Source organism: Silene latifolia, chromosome 5 (assembly GCF_048544455.1).
Source record: "Silene latifolia isolate original U9 population chromosome 5, ASM4854445v1, whole genome shotgun sequence".
In the NCBI taxonomy this organism is placed as follows: domain Eukaryota; kingdom Viridiplantae; phylum Streptophyta; class Magnoliopsida; order Caryophyllales; family Caryophyllaceae; genus Silene; species Silene latifolia.
In genome coordinates, this window is record NC_133530.1 from 36,498,497 (window position 1) to 36,513,350 (window position 14,854).

General features: G+C 35.4%; 1 protein-coding gene across 1 annotated transcript; it reads left to right on the forward strand.

Moving 5' to 3' along the window:
* Positions 1-9,154: 9,154 nt before the first annotated feature.
* Positions 9,155-13,815, forward strand: LOC141657267 (tubulin beta-6 chain). The gene is made up of 4 exons (XM_074464431.1): positions 9,155-9,252; positions 11,270-11,667; positions 12,275-12,544; positions 12,940-13,815. Exons 2-4 carry the CDS (start codon positions 11,274-11,276, stop codon positions 13,614-13,616), a joined length of 1,341 nt encoding a protein of 446 aa, XP_074320532.1. The 5' UTR covers positions 9,155-9,252; positions 11,270-11,273; the 3' UTR covers positions 13,617-13,815.
* The last annotated feature ends 1,039 nt before the right edge of the window (positions 13,816-14,854 follow it).

Sequence of the window (14,854 nt, forward strand, 5' to 3'; positions counted from 1 at the left end):
TATTACCCGTATTATCACCTTTAATCTGTTCGTTAATTTATTTTCTCCTTTCTTTTCTCAAAATATCCGTTTTAAATGTATTTTCGATGTAAATCAATTAAATCATTGTAATTATTGTAATTTTCAATTGTTGTATTTTCTCGTATTCTTTATTATCGTTTGTTTGTATGTTTTCATATGTAATCAACCCTAAATCCTTACTTCGACCTATTGTGTGCTAAATTACATGTTCACCGACTTAGTTAATTTTCACATGTTAGGATTAATTTATTGGATGTTGCATTGCATACATATAACCGACAACATATCAAGTATAGATGATTTTCCCTAATCATTAGTAGAGGCCGCTATCGAGGCGGGCGGGATTAGGTGGTCGATCAAAAGAGCTTCCTAATACGTACCCTCACCCCTTACACCAGATCTCTGTGAACATCCGTGTTCATTGGCATCCACGAGAGTCATTCTAGACATAGAATGCTAAGGGTAACGAGTTCTTGGTGTCTATGTCATTACTTTGTGTCTTGACATGACACGAGGTATTCGAACGGTTTCAATTTCCCATAAAAATTGGTGGCGACTCCACAAATGCAAACGCTTGTTTCCCAAGCGACCCCGTGGGCCCGAGTCCACACAACCTTTCCTCTTTTGATCCAAGAAAGCTTAAGGGACTTTTGAGAGCTGCAAAAGAGCCTTACACGGTTCTCTAAAGCCTCCAATCAGTCCATATATCATAAATAAGAAGTTGAGCTAACAAACAAGGAAGGTTGGACTATTAGTTTACTTTATCATTTCTTTGCTTTATGTCATTTTCAGTTTCAGCATTGTGTAAGGCATAGGCTGCCGTTTTTCTTGGACAATAACAGCTCCTTTTGTGGCCCTTAGATGTAGTTTGTAATCAAGGGTCAAGATTGTAAGGCTTGGTCTATATAAACCAAGCAAACCTAATGAGAATTTCAGATTTGAGTGAATTAAAATATGAGTTTGAAACTGAAGTTTTCAATCAACTTTCTTCTTGCTTAGTGCGGAAAACCCCTCATTAATTAGTGTTTGAGGCGGAATGAGCTCTTGCTTTGTGATCTTGAGTTTAATTCCAAGGCTTAAACCTACTTCGTGATCTAGTTTAAGTCATATCCCGGTTACTTGTTCTTATTTTCGTGTCAAAACAGTCCCAAAGTTTCTATTTTCGTTGCCTTAAGTCATTGTGGAAATTGTTATTTGAATGTTTAGTTCATAAGCATTTAAATTACAATCTTATTTCCATTGTTTTCATTCAAATTACTCAAGTTAATTAAGGTCTTATATTCATCCAATATAGGCTGTTTCGTGCCTTGTTTTGGTTGAGTCGTTTGATAGGTTTTAAATCAGTCTTTGTGCTATTTGTTGGTCCTTAAAACAGTCCATTTAAGTGTCCAAATCAAGTCCTTAGAGTTTTTTTTCCAAAGCTTTGTTATTTGTGTTCGTTTCAATCTCCTCTTAAGCACACGAAACAGTCCATTAAACTGTTAAAGTTGAGTCCTAATTCTGTCCAAAAATCGAGTCTTAATAGTTTTATTCCATCGTCTCTCGGCAAAACCGTTGTGCTCGGGGGTATGAAGTGGAGAGGTTAAATGGGTGATGCCTTGATTTAATAAATCGGGGTTTAATTTGATTTGATATACTCACCTCCATTGTCAGAATAAAATTGTTTTATGGTTGTTTGGAAATAATTTTCAATTAATTATTTAAAACGATGAAATGTAAGACGGTTTCAGATTTTTTTCTTTTAAAGGAAATAACCAAATATAATGGGTATAGTCATCCACAAAAAGAAGGGAATATTTTAGGCCATCGGCGGAAATAAACAGGTGAGGTCCAAACATCCGAAAAAATAATATCGAGAGGTGCGGATGATTGTAATGTTGAAGTTGAAAACGGTAACTTGTGGCTCTTATTGATTAAGCATGAATTACAAAATGAAAAATTTGAAATGCGTAAATTAAATTGGTTGTTAAGCAGCTTAAGGATTGATGTGGAGGGGTGCCCAAGATGGTGATGCCACAAGGAGACGACGTTTGAGCGGCTGGATGTGAGTGCGTGTGGTGATGTGGGTTGCCACTCGTAGGTTCCACCTCGGTTTCGCCCACTGAGAAGAGTTGTGCCAGAGGTTTTGTCCTTTAGAAAAACAAAATCATTTGAGAAAATCGCAGTAGCATTATTATTAATACAAAATTGCGAAAATGAGAGAAGTTTTCGTGAAATGGAAGGTACGCATAAGACATTATTAAAACGAAGAGTTGTGTTAGAGTGTGAGATAGAGAAATAACCGGTGTGGGTTATGGACTTATGGCAAGAGACTATCCATCGCCTATAACAAGGTCATCAGGCCCTTCATAGGGTTGGTGGATGAAGAAAGTGATGAGGTCGTCGGTGATGTGGTGGGAGGCACCACTGTCCAGAGTCCAACTCGAGGTAGATGGTGCTTCGGGCAAGGTGGCAGTATGGGCATGTGGTCGATTGCGGTTGGATGTGGGTGGTGTAAGGAAGACAACATGTGGGTACCTGGCTTGAAAAGGTGGATAGAATTCGATCACATGACCAGTTTCGCGGCAATATTGACATCTGCCCTTGAATGGAGCAGCGTCGGGTTTGGGTTGTTGGGGTTGAGGGGGACGATTGGTCTGGTTGTTGCCATGGTTGTTGTAATTAGCAGACCGGTTGTAATTGGAGCGGTTGTTGTTATACGATGGGTTGGGACGGTACTGGGCAGCATGTACTGATGGTGTAAAGGTCGTTTGGGTTGGGTTATTTTTGATGGTTAACTCATGATTGATGAGTTTCTCGTGGAGAGCCTCGAAGGTAATTGTGGTGTCACAAGCTCCTACCGCTTTAATAATGGAGTGGTACTTGTTGAAGGGAAGGCCCTTGAGGACTTTGAGCAATAATATCCTCAAGGTCAATCGGTTTACCTAGTTGGGCGAGTTGGTCAGTGCAAAGCTTAATCGAGTGCATATACTCAGTGTGGGTTGGTCATCGATTTTGGAGATATTGCATAGTGATCCTTTATTTGAAGGATTCGACCACGGGTCGGATTGGCAAAGGTGTTGGATAATATGGTCCAAGCCTTGTGTGAGGTGGTGGCTTGAAGGATGAGAGACGAGATTAGTGGTGAAAGGGTGTCTGCCAAGGAGCCAAGGATGAGGGCATCTTAAGAACACCAGGTTTGATAGGCGGGGTTAGGGACAGGTTGGGAGGCCTCGAGTTTGGCATCGAGTGCAGGGGTTGGTGTGATGGTTGATGGTGGTGGTGCGAGAGTCCCGTCGACATAGCCAATGAGACCATGTCCACGGAGAAGGGAACACACTTGGAATTGCCATATAAGGGGGTGAGCTCGGTGCAACCACCAAGGTGGATGCGGATAAAAGGTTTTGAGGGGTCATGAATGTTGGGAATGGTGGATTCTGCAGGTGCCATGGGTGGTTAAGTCAAGAGCAATTGGTGGTGATTGAAGGTGAAAAAAATTGGTCGGAAATTTTGGATCTATGGCTCAGTTTACCATGAAGAAATAAGATATCTACATGTTAGGTCGAGTCGTGCAATTCATGGTTTAGGGCTCATTTCCGATATTGTTGATCACTTGATGGCTAAGGTGTTTGTTTACCAAGGTACGTACACTTTTTACCTTGAATCCATCTTAAAAGAATCTCACTAGAGGACTAGCCCTTCGATAATGTATTTTTTTTTGTCCACATATATGATGGGTTAACATGGTATAGGATACCAAATGACAAAAACAGATTGTTTTCCTGTCCTTTCTATCAATTATTTTTCTTAAAAGATGGGTTTACTGTGTTACATCAATTTGTTTATTAGTCTCTAATCTTTTGTCCAATAATTTGGAGTACTAGTGAAGGATTAGGTGGGAAACAGACAGTGAAAGGAAGATAATTTTTTGAGCATAAGCAAGGGTCTCCATCTGAAGATGCAACAAATAAATAAAATATATCAATGCAATTAATTTCCTAACAAATTTTTAGATGTAGATCTTCCAACTTTTATCCATGCTTATCTAAATTATCACTTTTAGTCGTGTAGCATTGTAAGACACTAGACATACAAAGCAACTATCGGCCAAACGTTTATGTTATTTTGACACTTCACTTTGATTGCATGTCATACACTGAGACACTTACACAACACGGCACTTTTACATTTCATTATCACCAAAAAATTGAAAATTTTGCATAAAATTATCTATCAATATGCTGACAGTTCGATACTATATCATGCTCGACACTTACAATCGAGTCAGGGTAAGTCAGGCGTCTTAAATTCTATATAGAACATTGATTTATTTGTTATCGTCATGACGTGTCAACAGCGCTATTGGACATAAATTGTCTAATGACCAATGGTGTAAGTATTCTAAAACTACTAATTACTACTTATTGAAAAATCACAAATTGTCATTTGTGACGACACTATTCCATCATAGCAAACTTGTAATCTCTCACAAAGAGTAAGTGGGAAAGCAAGTGAGAGGGGACTCTAAAAGTTTACAAACTTATGACGGTCATAAACACGATTATAGGTTGGAAAATACCATTTTGGAACTATTTCTATCAACTTTTTCTTAGTTTGTAATAATTGAATTGAATTGGAATAATGTATATAGAGACATGTTAATAATGTAGACATATTTATTTCGAAGAGGATTAATTGCTGGGGTAGCTGGACTAGTATATGTGTCGGAGATGAGGCTCAAACTGTATGTGTGATATAGACTGATAAGAGAAGTGTTGAGGCAAGTACATGTGCAGCTCGCAACCAATGCATGCATGGTGTTTAGCTTATATCACAAATGGTATGCAATTTTTTCACAAATCATTAATGTCATCACAATTTTGATGTCATTTATATTTATTAGTTACGGAGTACAAATAACGTCGTTTATATTTATTAGTTACGGAGTACAAATGTACAATCCTATTACTTGTATTCGAAACAATGTTGAATTAAGATTATATTTTAGATGAATAGGATGTCTATAACTGAATTAAAAAGATTATATTCAAACTATTGACTGAGATAGAGAGAGTAGTCTTATAATAAATCAGGATCATGATTTATTTACTTTTAAACATCATAAAAAAAATCTATAAAATGTTAGGTTTAGCACTAATTATCTCGCTCAAACATGTAGTTAGAGATCTGAGATGGAGTTACGCTATCGTCCAAATGTAATATCATGAATCATGATAGGGATCACGTTTTTCTTCTTGCATGGTTGGTTTGATAATATGTTGAAATTTCCGTTGCTTATTATTCGAATTATAGCTTATTTTAAAGTTAAAGTGGTTTACCTATTTGTAAAAGTATTTTATGTTGTTCACGTTTTGTGTACAATGAGACGATTTTATATCATACTTTGTCTATTCTGTTAGCCTTTTCAAACAATTTGTATAAAGAAAAACATTAAGCTAGAAAAGTTTGATCATGCCACATCCTTCACAAATAAGATCATACATCATGTTGTACAGAAAGCATGGTACATCAGGCCCATATACTACATATTAAACTATTTAAGCCCAAAAAAAATTCTACACATCTCCATTTTTCCCTAATTCTGATTTCTCTCCGATCGACAAACCCTACCCCCCTCTTTCTCTTCTCTAAATTTCTCTTAAACGATCCGTAATTCTGATTCTAATATGGTGAAAAGAAATCAATTGACTTCATAATCAAGGAGGGAAAACGCATCTAATAATATTTTGGTGAACGAGAAGCAATTTACATCATCATCAAGAAGGAAAAATGGATCTAATAATACTTTGAGGTAAATTTCTACACCAATCATACGAACTATTATTAGAAGAATACAAGTTCAAAAATTCGAGTACATAAGAATACGAGCTATTAAGATAAGAATATGAGCTAATGTAAAAAGATTACGAGCTTAAAAGAATCACGAACTTAAAAATACAAGCACATGAGAATACGAGCTATTAAGATAATAATACGAGCTAATGTAAAAAGAATACGAGTTTAAAGGATTACGAGCTTAAAAATACTAGCGCATAAGAATATGAGCTATTAATATAAGAATACGAGCTAATTTAAAAAGAATACGAGCTTAAAAGGATCAAGAGCTTTAAAATACGAGCAGATAAGAATATGAGCTATAAAGATAAAAATATGAGCTAATGTAAAAAGAATACGAGTTTCAACTATTTTCATGTATTAAAAATTTTGGATAAAAATGTTTTTTCCTCACGAGTCACATCATATGATTTGTTCCATATATTCAATTAATTATAATAATTTAAAGGAGAATATGATTCATTAACTGAATGATGGATGAAGATGGAGAGGAGTTAGAAAATTATGGAAGCAGTCAGATAAAGTAGGAGGATTGAATTCAAAATTGGATTACGTTATTTTTTTTTTTTGTAAAAGTATTTGGAAAAATACTAAAATAACCTTGGATGTACAATGCTCATTGTACATCCAGTTGTATAATCTTGGAACTGCACATCCTTCTATATACTCCCTCCGTACCATACAAATGGTAACGTGGTAAAAAATGAGGTTCTTAAGAAAAGAGGGTAAAAGAAGCGGTAAAGAGGGAAGAAAATAGGTGGGGTATGTAATTGTAGGTTTAATTGTTAGTTGGTAGGTGGGTCATTGATGTGGTACGGCCGTATTAGGTAAGTGTTACCATTGGTCTGATACGGAGGGAGTACTAAGAGAGCACCTACAGTGGTAAGCTAGTTGGTACTAGCTTACCTTTGGCACATCATTTTTTTGGGCTATAACCATTTCAAGCGACAACTTACTCCAACGGTGAAACCGATTTCCTACTAGCTTTATGTGCCCCACCTAACACACTCTCATATTTTTTCATTCAATTTTTAATTTCTAAATATAAAATTAAAACATTATAAATGAGACCACTATTTTCTTATTGGTTATGTTTTTTTGTGGGTCCATTTAAGCAAGTAGGTTCATGGAGCTACTAGCTCATTTTTTTTTAGCAAAGTCAATCTATTTCGACTACTCCAATGGTTGAACTACTAGCTTGCAATTTCTTAAAATTGCAAGCTGGTCCTTTTTTTCAACCATTGGAGATGCTCTAAGAGAATACAACTTCTCTAAAGTTTTCCCTCCAAAGTGCTCAAACTTATATATGGAAGCAAATTAGTTTTTCATTTATTAAACTAATTTTCCATTTAAAATAATCTATACATAAAAACTGTATCTCCAATTATTAACTTTGTGACGATTTTTTTTTAAATTTTTTTTTGATGTAGTTAAAATATTTTCATAAAAAACATAATTCATGGAATTATTCAATTCTTTTGATTAATTTTAATATTAGTTATTTTTTATTTAAATTCGTGAGATATAAATCTAAAATTTAGAACTAATACACTAAAAATTAAAAGGCCTATATTTACCGCACATTTGCGCGGGATCTACACACATTTCTCTCATTAATTGTTTATTTTTCTCGTTATTGTATTTTATTTCGAGAAAAAGAAAATTAAAGCTGAAAATTAATTCAAGAAAATTGAGTAATGTACTGAAATTTTTTTAAAAAATATATTTTATACCACAAAGCTAATGATACCAATTTATAAATTCTCTCAATTTTTTTTATGAAAGTAATCAAAACGATTTATAATTTTATTTATACATAGTATAGTATGAGTCAAGTCATTCTTAAATATTAAAATCAATAAATGATTTAATAGTTTATAATTTTATATTATTTATACTTTTAATCAAAATATTAGAGTTTTGTGTTTAGTGAAAATTATATAATTTGATGAAAAGATTAATTTTAATGAAAAAAATTATATAATGAAATACATTATGATTATTAATTCTCTTATTTAGTAAATATAATTAAAATATCAATAGTTTCCTTATTTACAAAGACGGTTTTTAGAGGAAAAATTTGTGAGTTCATCTATTCTTTTAGTAGATAGGATTAAGTGATTGATAAGTGTGGTTGTATAGTCTAGACTAATTGATAAGGGTAGTATTTACCTAGCTGATATGGTAAAATACTTTTCAATACTCGAAAGAGTAGGTCTCCTAAGAGACGGTCTCTCAATAAGTTTATATAGAAATCATTTTACAATTTTAAGAAAAAATGATACTAAAGGTAAAAAAAATAGGTACATATCATGATTATGGATAAAAGGGGTACATTTATTATGTAAATAAGTATGAAATTATTATGTCACAATCAATCACAAAAGGGTCACGAAATATAAATAAAAAGGTACGAAAGCCTGATCTCTAAATAATTTATTAAAAGACCGTATTTCCCAAATTTTGATTTTTGGTGTACTCGAAATCTAAATTTAAATCCCGTCAACGTCAAATTACCACCTTTAAAAAAAAAAAGGGATATTCTCTCGTGTATCCCTCAACTTTTTCATTTTCTATGATATACCCCTCTTTTCATGCAAAAAAACATTGACCGTCAATAACTCTTGGTTACAAGTTCAGAATACGATAATTTTTTTTTTCAAATTGACCGTCTTTAAGAGGTCTTCCGTGTGAAAAAAAATTCACCGACGTTTCAACTCATAGTCGGGAATTATGGTTGGTCAAAGTTTATTCGTTAAATAATGTTTGACCAACCATAACTACCGGCTACGAGTTCAAAAAGCGGTGAATTTTTTTTTCAAATTGAAGGCCTTGACGAGATAATTGGTTTGAAAAAAAAAATTACCATTTCCTGAACTCGTAACAGGAAATTATTGTCGGTCAAAGATTTTTTATGAAAAACGAGGGGTACACAATAGAAAACGAAAAAATTCAGGGGTACACGAGAGAATATCCAAAAAAAAAAATCAACTCAACAGGGGAGTGCATCCAAAAACGCTCCAAAATCATTATCATCAAACCCTCCATTACATTGACCAATATACCCTAACACCTACTCAACAAGCTCCAATCACCCAAGGGCAAAAACGTCCTCTAAAAAATATTTAAAAAATCAAACAGAAAATCACTCTTCACCTAAACACAATCATAACCGTTCATTTTCTCCATCCAACGGTCGGAAACACTCGATCAACAAATAGGAGGGAAAAAATATCAGCCGTCCGATCACATAACCTCCCACATATAATAAATTTCATTATTATATAAATAAATCATTGATTTTCTTATTTTCATCACTTTCGCCTTTCTCACTTTCTCTCACTTCACTCTCCCGCCTTACTTTGTTGTCTTCGTCGATCTCTTCGCTCAACTTCGGTAATAATTCTTTTAAGTTCTTTATTTTTTCGAATTTTAATTATTGCATTTTTTTTACTATTGAATTATTACATTTTTCGAATTTTGAATCATTACGTTTTTCGAATTTTCGAATTATTGTGATGTTGAAATGTTGAATGTTGTTTGCTGATTGTGTGATCATTTTCCGGGAAAATTGGCAGTTTTTAGTCGTTTAGTTCAATTGCGATGTTTTTGAATTATCGTGAATTTTGTGATGTTGAATGTTGTTCGCTGATTTTATGATCATTGATTAATTCACTTCGTCATCGCAAACTGAATTGTTTATGTTCGATTTTGTGTTCGATTTGATTTATTGTGATTTTCATGTGAATTTTGCGATGTTGAGTATTGTTCATTGAATCACTGATTTTATGATCATTTTTAAAGTGAAATCAGCAGTAGTTAGTCGCTTTTAGTTCAGATTTTGTCGCTAATCGAATTGCTTGTGGTAGATCTTGTGCTCTATTTGATTTATTTAGAATTTTGAGATTACTGTGGATTTTTTATGTTTAATAGTTGAAATGTTGTTCGCTGATTTTGTGATCATTTTAAAAGTGAAGTTTGCAATTATTAGTCGTCTACTCGTCTAGTTGAATTTTTTATGCTAATTGAATTGTTAATGTAGATCTTGTGCTCGATTGATGTTGTGACGTTGAATGTTGTTGACTTAATTTATGATCATTTATAAAGTGAAATCAATAGTTATATATTAGTCGTCTAGTTTACACAAATTCTCATTATAGACGGACACTATCCGTCTATACGTATAGACGGATACCATTTTCTCTCACAAAATATCCATTTGCCATAAAGTGGGAAGCACATGGGGGGTGCCCCACCTTGTCCCCCCTACCCATTTTATTAGAGGTCTTTACCCGTCTATTCGCCCCACCCGTCTATACCAAGACCTATTATCTAGTTTAATATTCGTTCGTTGAATTGAATTGTTTATGTAAAGATCTTGTGTTTGATTTCATTTGATTTTCGAATTATTGTAATTTTTAATTTTGTGATGTTTGAATGTTTTTAACTGATTTTTGATCATTTATGAAGTGAAATCAGCAATCATTAGTCGTCTAGTTTAGTTTTTGCGGTTGATCTGAAATGTTATGGTAGACCTTGTGTTCGATTTTATATCTTTCGGTTTCCGATTACTGTAAAATTTCCGATGCTGAATGTCGTTCACTGAATGTATGATCATTGGCCTTGGGCTGGTTGTTTTGACCCTCTGTTTTACAGAAAATAAGCTGTCGTTAGTCGTCTACTTCAATTTTTGTCGTTGAGCTGTATTGTGGATGTTAGATCGGCTTGATTTGATTTCTTTTGATTTTTGTTGTGAATTTTGTAATGTTGAATGCTGCTCAGTGCTCACTGATTTTATGATCATTTTCTGTGAAAATCAGTGGTTGTTTAGTCATCTCATTTAATATCTGTAGCTAAACTGGATTGTTTATGTAAGATGTTGTGTTTAATATAATTTCAAGCGGCTGATAATTGCTTCTCGTTAAGTGTAATATTTAGATCGGGATCTCAACTGTGATGATTTGTGTAATGATTTCACTAAATGTACCATATTGTTTAAATTGGTTATTTGTGGCAAAATGTAACATGTCTTGTGAGTTGATCCTGTGTTGAGTTTGCTTCATATCAGTAGATATTGCTTCTATGTTGCGGTTACAGTTCAGATCTGGTGTTTTTGTGACAAATGATTGCGCTGCAACATTGATACATTTATTATCGTTTGCAGTTTAAGTTCATCAATTTTTTTTAATTTTGATGTTCAACTTAGCTATAATAGTAACCTAGAGATCTTTTTCTCTAGTTTACGTGTCAATTTGTTTTGGTTTTATTGTGAATTCTCTTCTTATATTTGGTGAAGTAGACTTTCAATGAATTGTCATATGCTTTGTAGAGTGTATGTTTGTGGATTGCTTTGCATTTCTTAGAAGATTTTAGAACATTGTCAAATGTCATTAATTCATGTTTTTGAATTCAGGAAAATGAGAGAAATCCTCCACATTCAGGGTGGTCAATGTGGAAACCAGATTGGGTCAAAATTCTGGGAGGTTGTGTGTGATGAACATGGCATTGACACAACTGGTAAGTATGTTGGTACATCTGACTTACAATTGGAGCGCGTTAATGTCTATTACAACGAGGCTTCTTGCGGGAGATTTGTTCCTCGTGCCGTGTTGATGGATCTTGAGCCTGGTACCATGGATGCTGTGAGGACCGGTCCTTATGGTCAGATCTTCCGTCCTGACAACTTTGTCTTTGGCCAGTCGGGTGCTGGTAACAATTGGGCTAAGGGACACTACACCGAGGGTGCTGAGCTTATTGACTCAGTTCTTGATGTTGTTAGGAAAGAAGCCGAGAATTGCGACTGTCTACAAGGTATAGAATTCAGCGATTCACATTGTTTCAGTAGTATTAGTATATGAATTGATAAAAAAAATTGTTTGTTCAATGGTAAGCGATGCATTGAGATACTCCCTTCATTGCAAATTGCGATGATCATATCTGCACTGGTTAGACATACGGCTCTGCGGAGAGTTTATCTCTGGCACATTTACTACACACATGGCAAAATAAATTTGGGTCAAGACGTTAACTGTGGCCCAAATTTATCGTCCTCATATGAGTATATATGACTTTGGTGGTCAACAATGTTGATTTTGAATACGTATTTTCTTTCAATATACAATACTTCCAGTTTATTAAAATCGATAATATGATTGTAGTTGCATTGATAAAGCAAACATGAGTACTTCAATAGTAACTCCACTTATACTTGGAAAAGTGTGCATGAAAGTTGATACCGGTTAAATATAGCCTAATGGGGACAATAAATTTGTAATCGATGGAGTTTTGGGTTTTTACTTGTTGCATTTCTGTAGTTAACTGCTAATCATCGTCAACTCAACATGGTTTAGGAGTTTTGTGACAAAAGCAGGTTTTATATTTTTTACTGATAATAAGTTCCAATTTTCTTTTCATCTAGGATTCCAAGTGTGCCACTCTTTGGGTGGAGGGACAGGATCCGGTATGGGAACTTTGTTGATCTCGAAGATTAGGGAGGAGTATCCTGATAGGATGATGCTCACTTTCTCTGTCTTCCCATCGCCCAAGGTCTCTGATACCGTGGTTGAGCCATACAATGCTACCCTCTCTATTCACCAGCTTGTTGAGAATGCTGATGAGTGCATGGTGCTTGACAATGAGGCCTTGTATGATATTTGCTTCAGGACTCTCAAGCTTACTACCCCTAGCTGTGAGTATCCTTTTCTATGATCCATTTACTTGTATAATGATATATTTGATATACTAGCTAAGTTACCGTTTATGAATCTTCGAAATTGCTCTGAATTTATTCTTCATGTTGCCAACAAATAGAAATTGCATTGGAAGTAACCTTATCTTGACTTTGTATGTATAGTTGGGTCATTTGGTTTAAGCATTGTATGTTTTGTGGACATGGGGTAATTATGCCTCCCTGTATTGCGAAAACCATGAATACAGTAGTTCTTCGTCAGCTCATAATAGTGCTTTCTGTTATCAGCAGTTTTCTCTATTATAGTGCTGTCATGCCTGTCACTCTGTCAGTATGATCCAATTCATTGATTGAAACTTTGTCGGTTACGATTATTAATTCTTTTGTTTTTGCAGTTGGTGACTTGAACCATCTGATCTCAGCCACGATGAGTGGTGTCACTTGCTGCCTCCGGTTCCCAGGTCAACTCAACTCTGACCTTCGCAAGCTTGCTGTTAACTTGATCCCCTTCCCTCGTCTTCACTTCTTCATGGTTGGTTTTGCCCCATTGACCTCACGTGGTTCCCAGCAGTACCGTGCCCTGACCGTTCCTGAGCTCACCCAGCAAATGTGGGATGCCAAGAACATGATGTGCGCTGCAGACCCACGCCATGGACGGTATCTCACCGCCTCAGCCATGTTCAGAGGTAAGATGAGCACCAAAGAAGTCGACGAACAAATGATCAATGTCCAGAACAAGAACTCATCCTACTTTGTTGAGTGGATCCCTAACAACGTAAAATCAAGTGTTTGTGACATTCCCCCGCGTGGTTTAAGCATGTCCTCGACTTTCATCGGTAACTCAACTTCCATCCAAGAGATGTTCAGAAGGGTGAGCGAGCAGTTTACAGCTATGTTCAGGAGAAAGGCTTTCTTGCATTGGTACACTGGTGAAGGTATGGATGAGATGGAGTTCACAGAGGCCGAGAGCAACATGAATGACCTCGTGTCCGAGTACCAGCAATACCAGGATGCTACTGCTGATGAAGAAGAGTATGGGGAGGAGGAAGAGGACGACTTGGACCATGCCTAATCAGTTTGATATGATCCCTATTTTAAGGTTTGGATGCTTCTTGTTTTTGTTTTGAGTCGGATGGGTTGTGTAACGAGAGAGGAAGTGTGGTTGGAAATGGGAAAGGTATTTGGACTTATGGCATGTAAGTCTTATTTCGTATTGTGATTGTTTAAAACTTGCTATGTCAAGTTTATATTATCGGGTTTGATTTGTTCTATCGTCCTTTTGTTACCAAATGAGATGCTCTTCCCGTTCCAGTGATTCTCCTTGTGCTATGCTTTTCCCGTTCCAGGGACTCTCTGTTGCTAGTGTGATATTTCATCATTGTTGAATCTTGTGTTAGCGGTTATTTGCGTACTATCAGTCCGTTGACGACCATCACATGTCCCATTGAAAATGTAAGGTTTCATGTTTCGGACATTTGAGGGGAATGAGAAAAGATCAAAATGCATGGTTATCTTTTGAATTCTAGACTTGAGACTTCATGATGTAATTGTGCCAAGGTCTACAAGAATTGTAGACTCGTGCCCTGGATTGCTTTTTTCTTTGTTTCGGTATATAAACTGATTATCACCATCAACCGCTGATCTCCTTTTTGTCTTTTTATTTAAACTCTATTACTCTCCTAATAGTTACGGAGTACTTCGTACTAAACGACCCTTGAATTAAGGTTGGATTTTTGTTACGATGTTTGAAAAGTAGTTGTCTTATATAGTCATGTTCCATAGTGGAATTGACAATCCATTCCAAATGAATACGCCGATGAAGGGGGAGCATGTAAATTGCTGGTTGCATTGTATAAAGATTTGAAGCTAAAAGAAAAGAGATAACGAGTAAATATTATCACAAGTACCTAGCACTCTAGCACTTTGTTAATGTATAATTTAGTGAAAGGAAGTAAGAATCCTATTTATTGGTGGTTATGGACTCATATCATACGTCGTAATTGAGCTTTTATGTTGGGCTGTCAACGGTATTTGAGATGAGAGCAATATTGTCATGTCATCACACAAGTATGATATCAATTGTTTTATTAGGCGGCATGAGTCATGACTGTAAATGTCACTCACCAATACCCTTTAGACTCTACTGGTGTCTTACACGTTAATAACTTTACTAACAAGTACTTAGATCAACTAAGTAAAGAAAAGAGTTTGCTCGAGAGACGTTTCTCTTGCCACGATCCTCTGTCTGAGTTTGCTCAACGTCGATTACCTCATTAACATGAGATGACTCGAGGACGAAATTGCTAATGG

Coding starts and splice junctions, on each gene's coding strand:
- LOC141657267 (XM_074464431.1), top strand. CDS start 11,274: ATGAGAGAAATCCTCCACATTCAGGGTGGTCAATGTGGAAACCAGATT. Junction 11,668..12,274: donor GAATTGCGACTGTCTACAAG/GTATAGAATTCA, acceptor CTTTTCATCTAG/GATTCCAAGTGTGCCACTCT. Junction 12,545..12,939: donor CAAGCTTACTACCCCTAGCT/GTGAGTATCCTT, acceptor TTGTTTTTGCAG/TTGGTGACTTGAACCATCTG.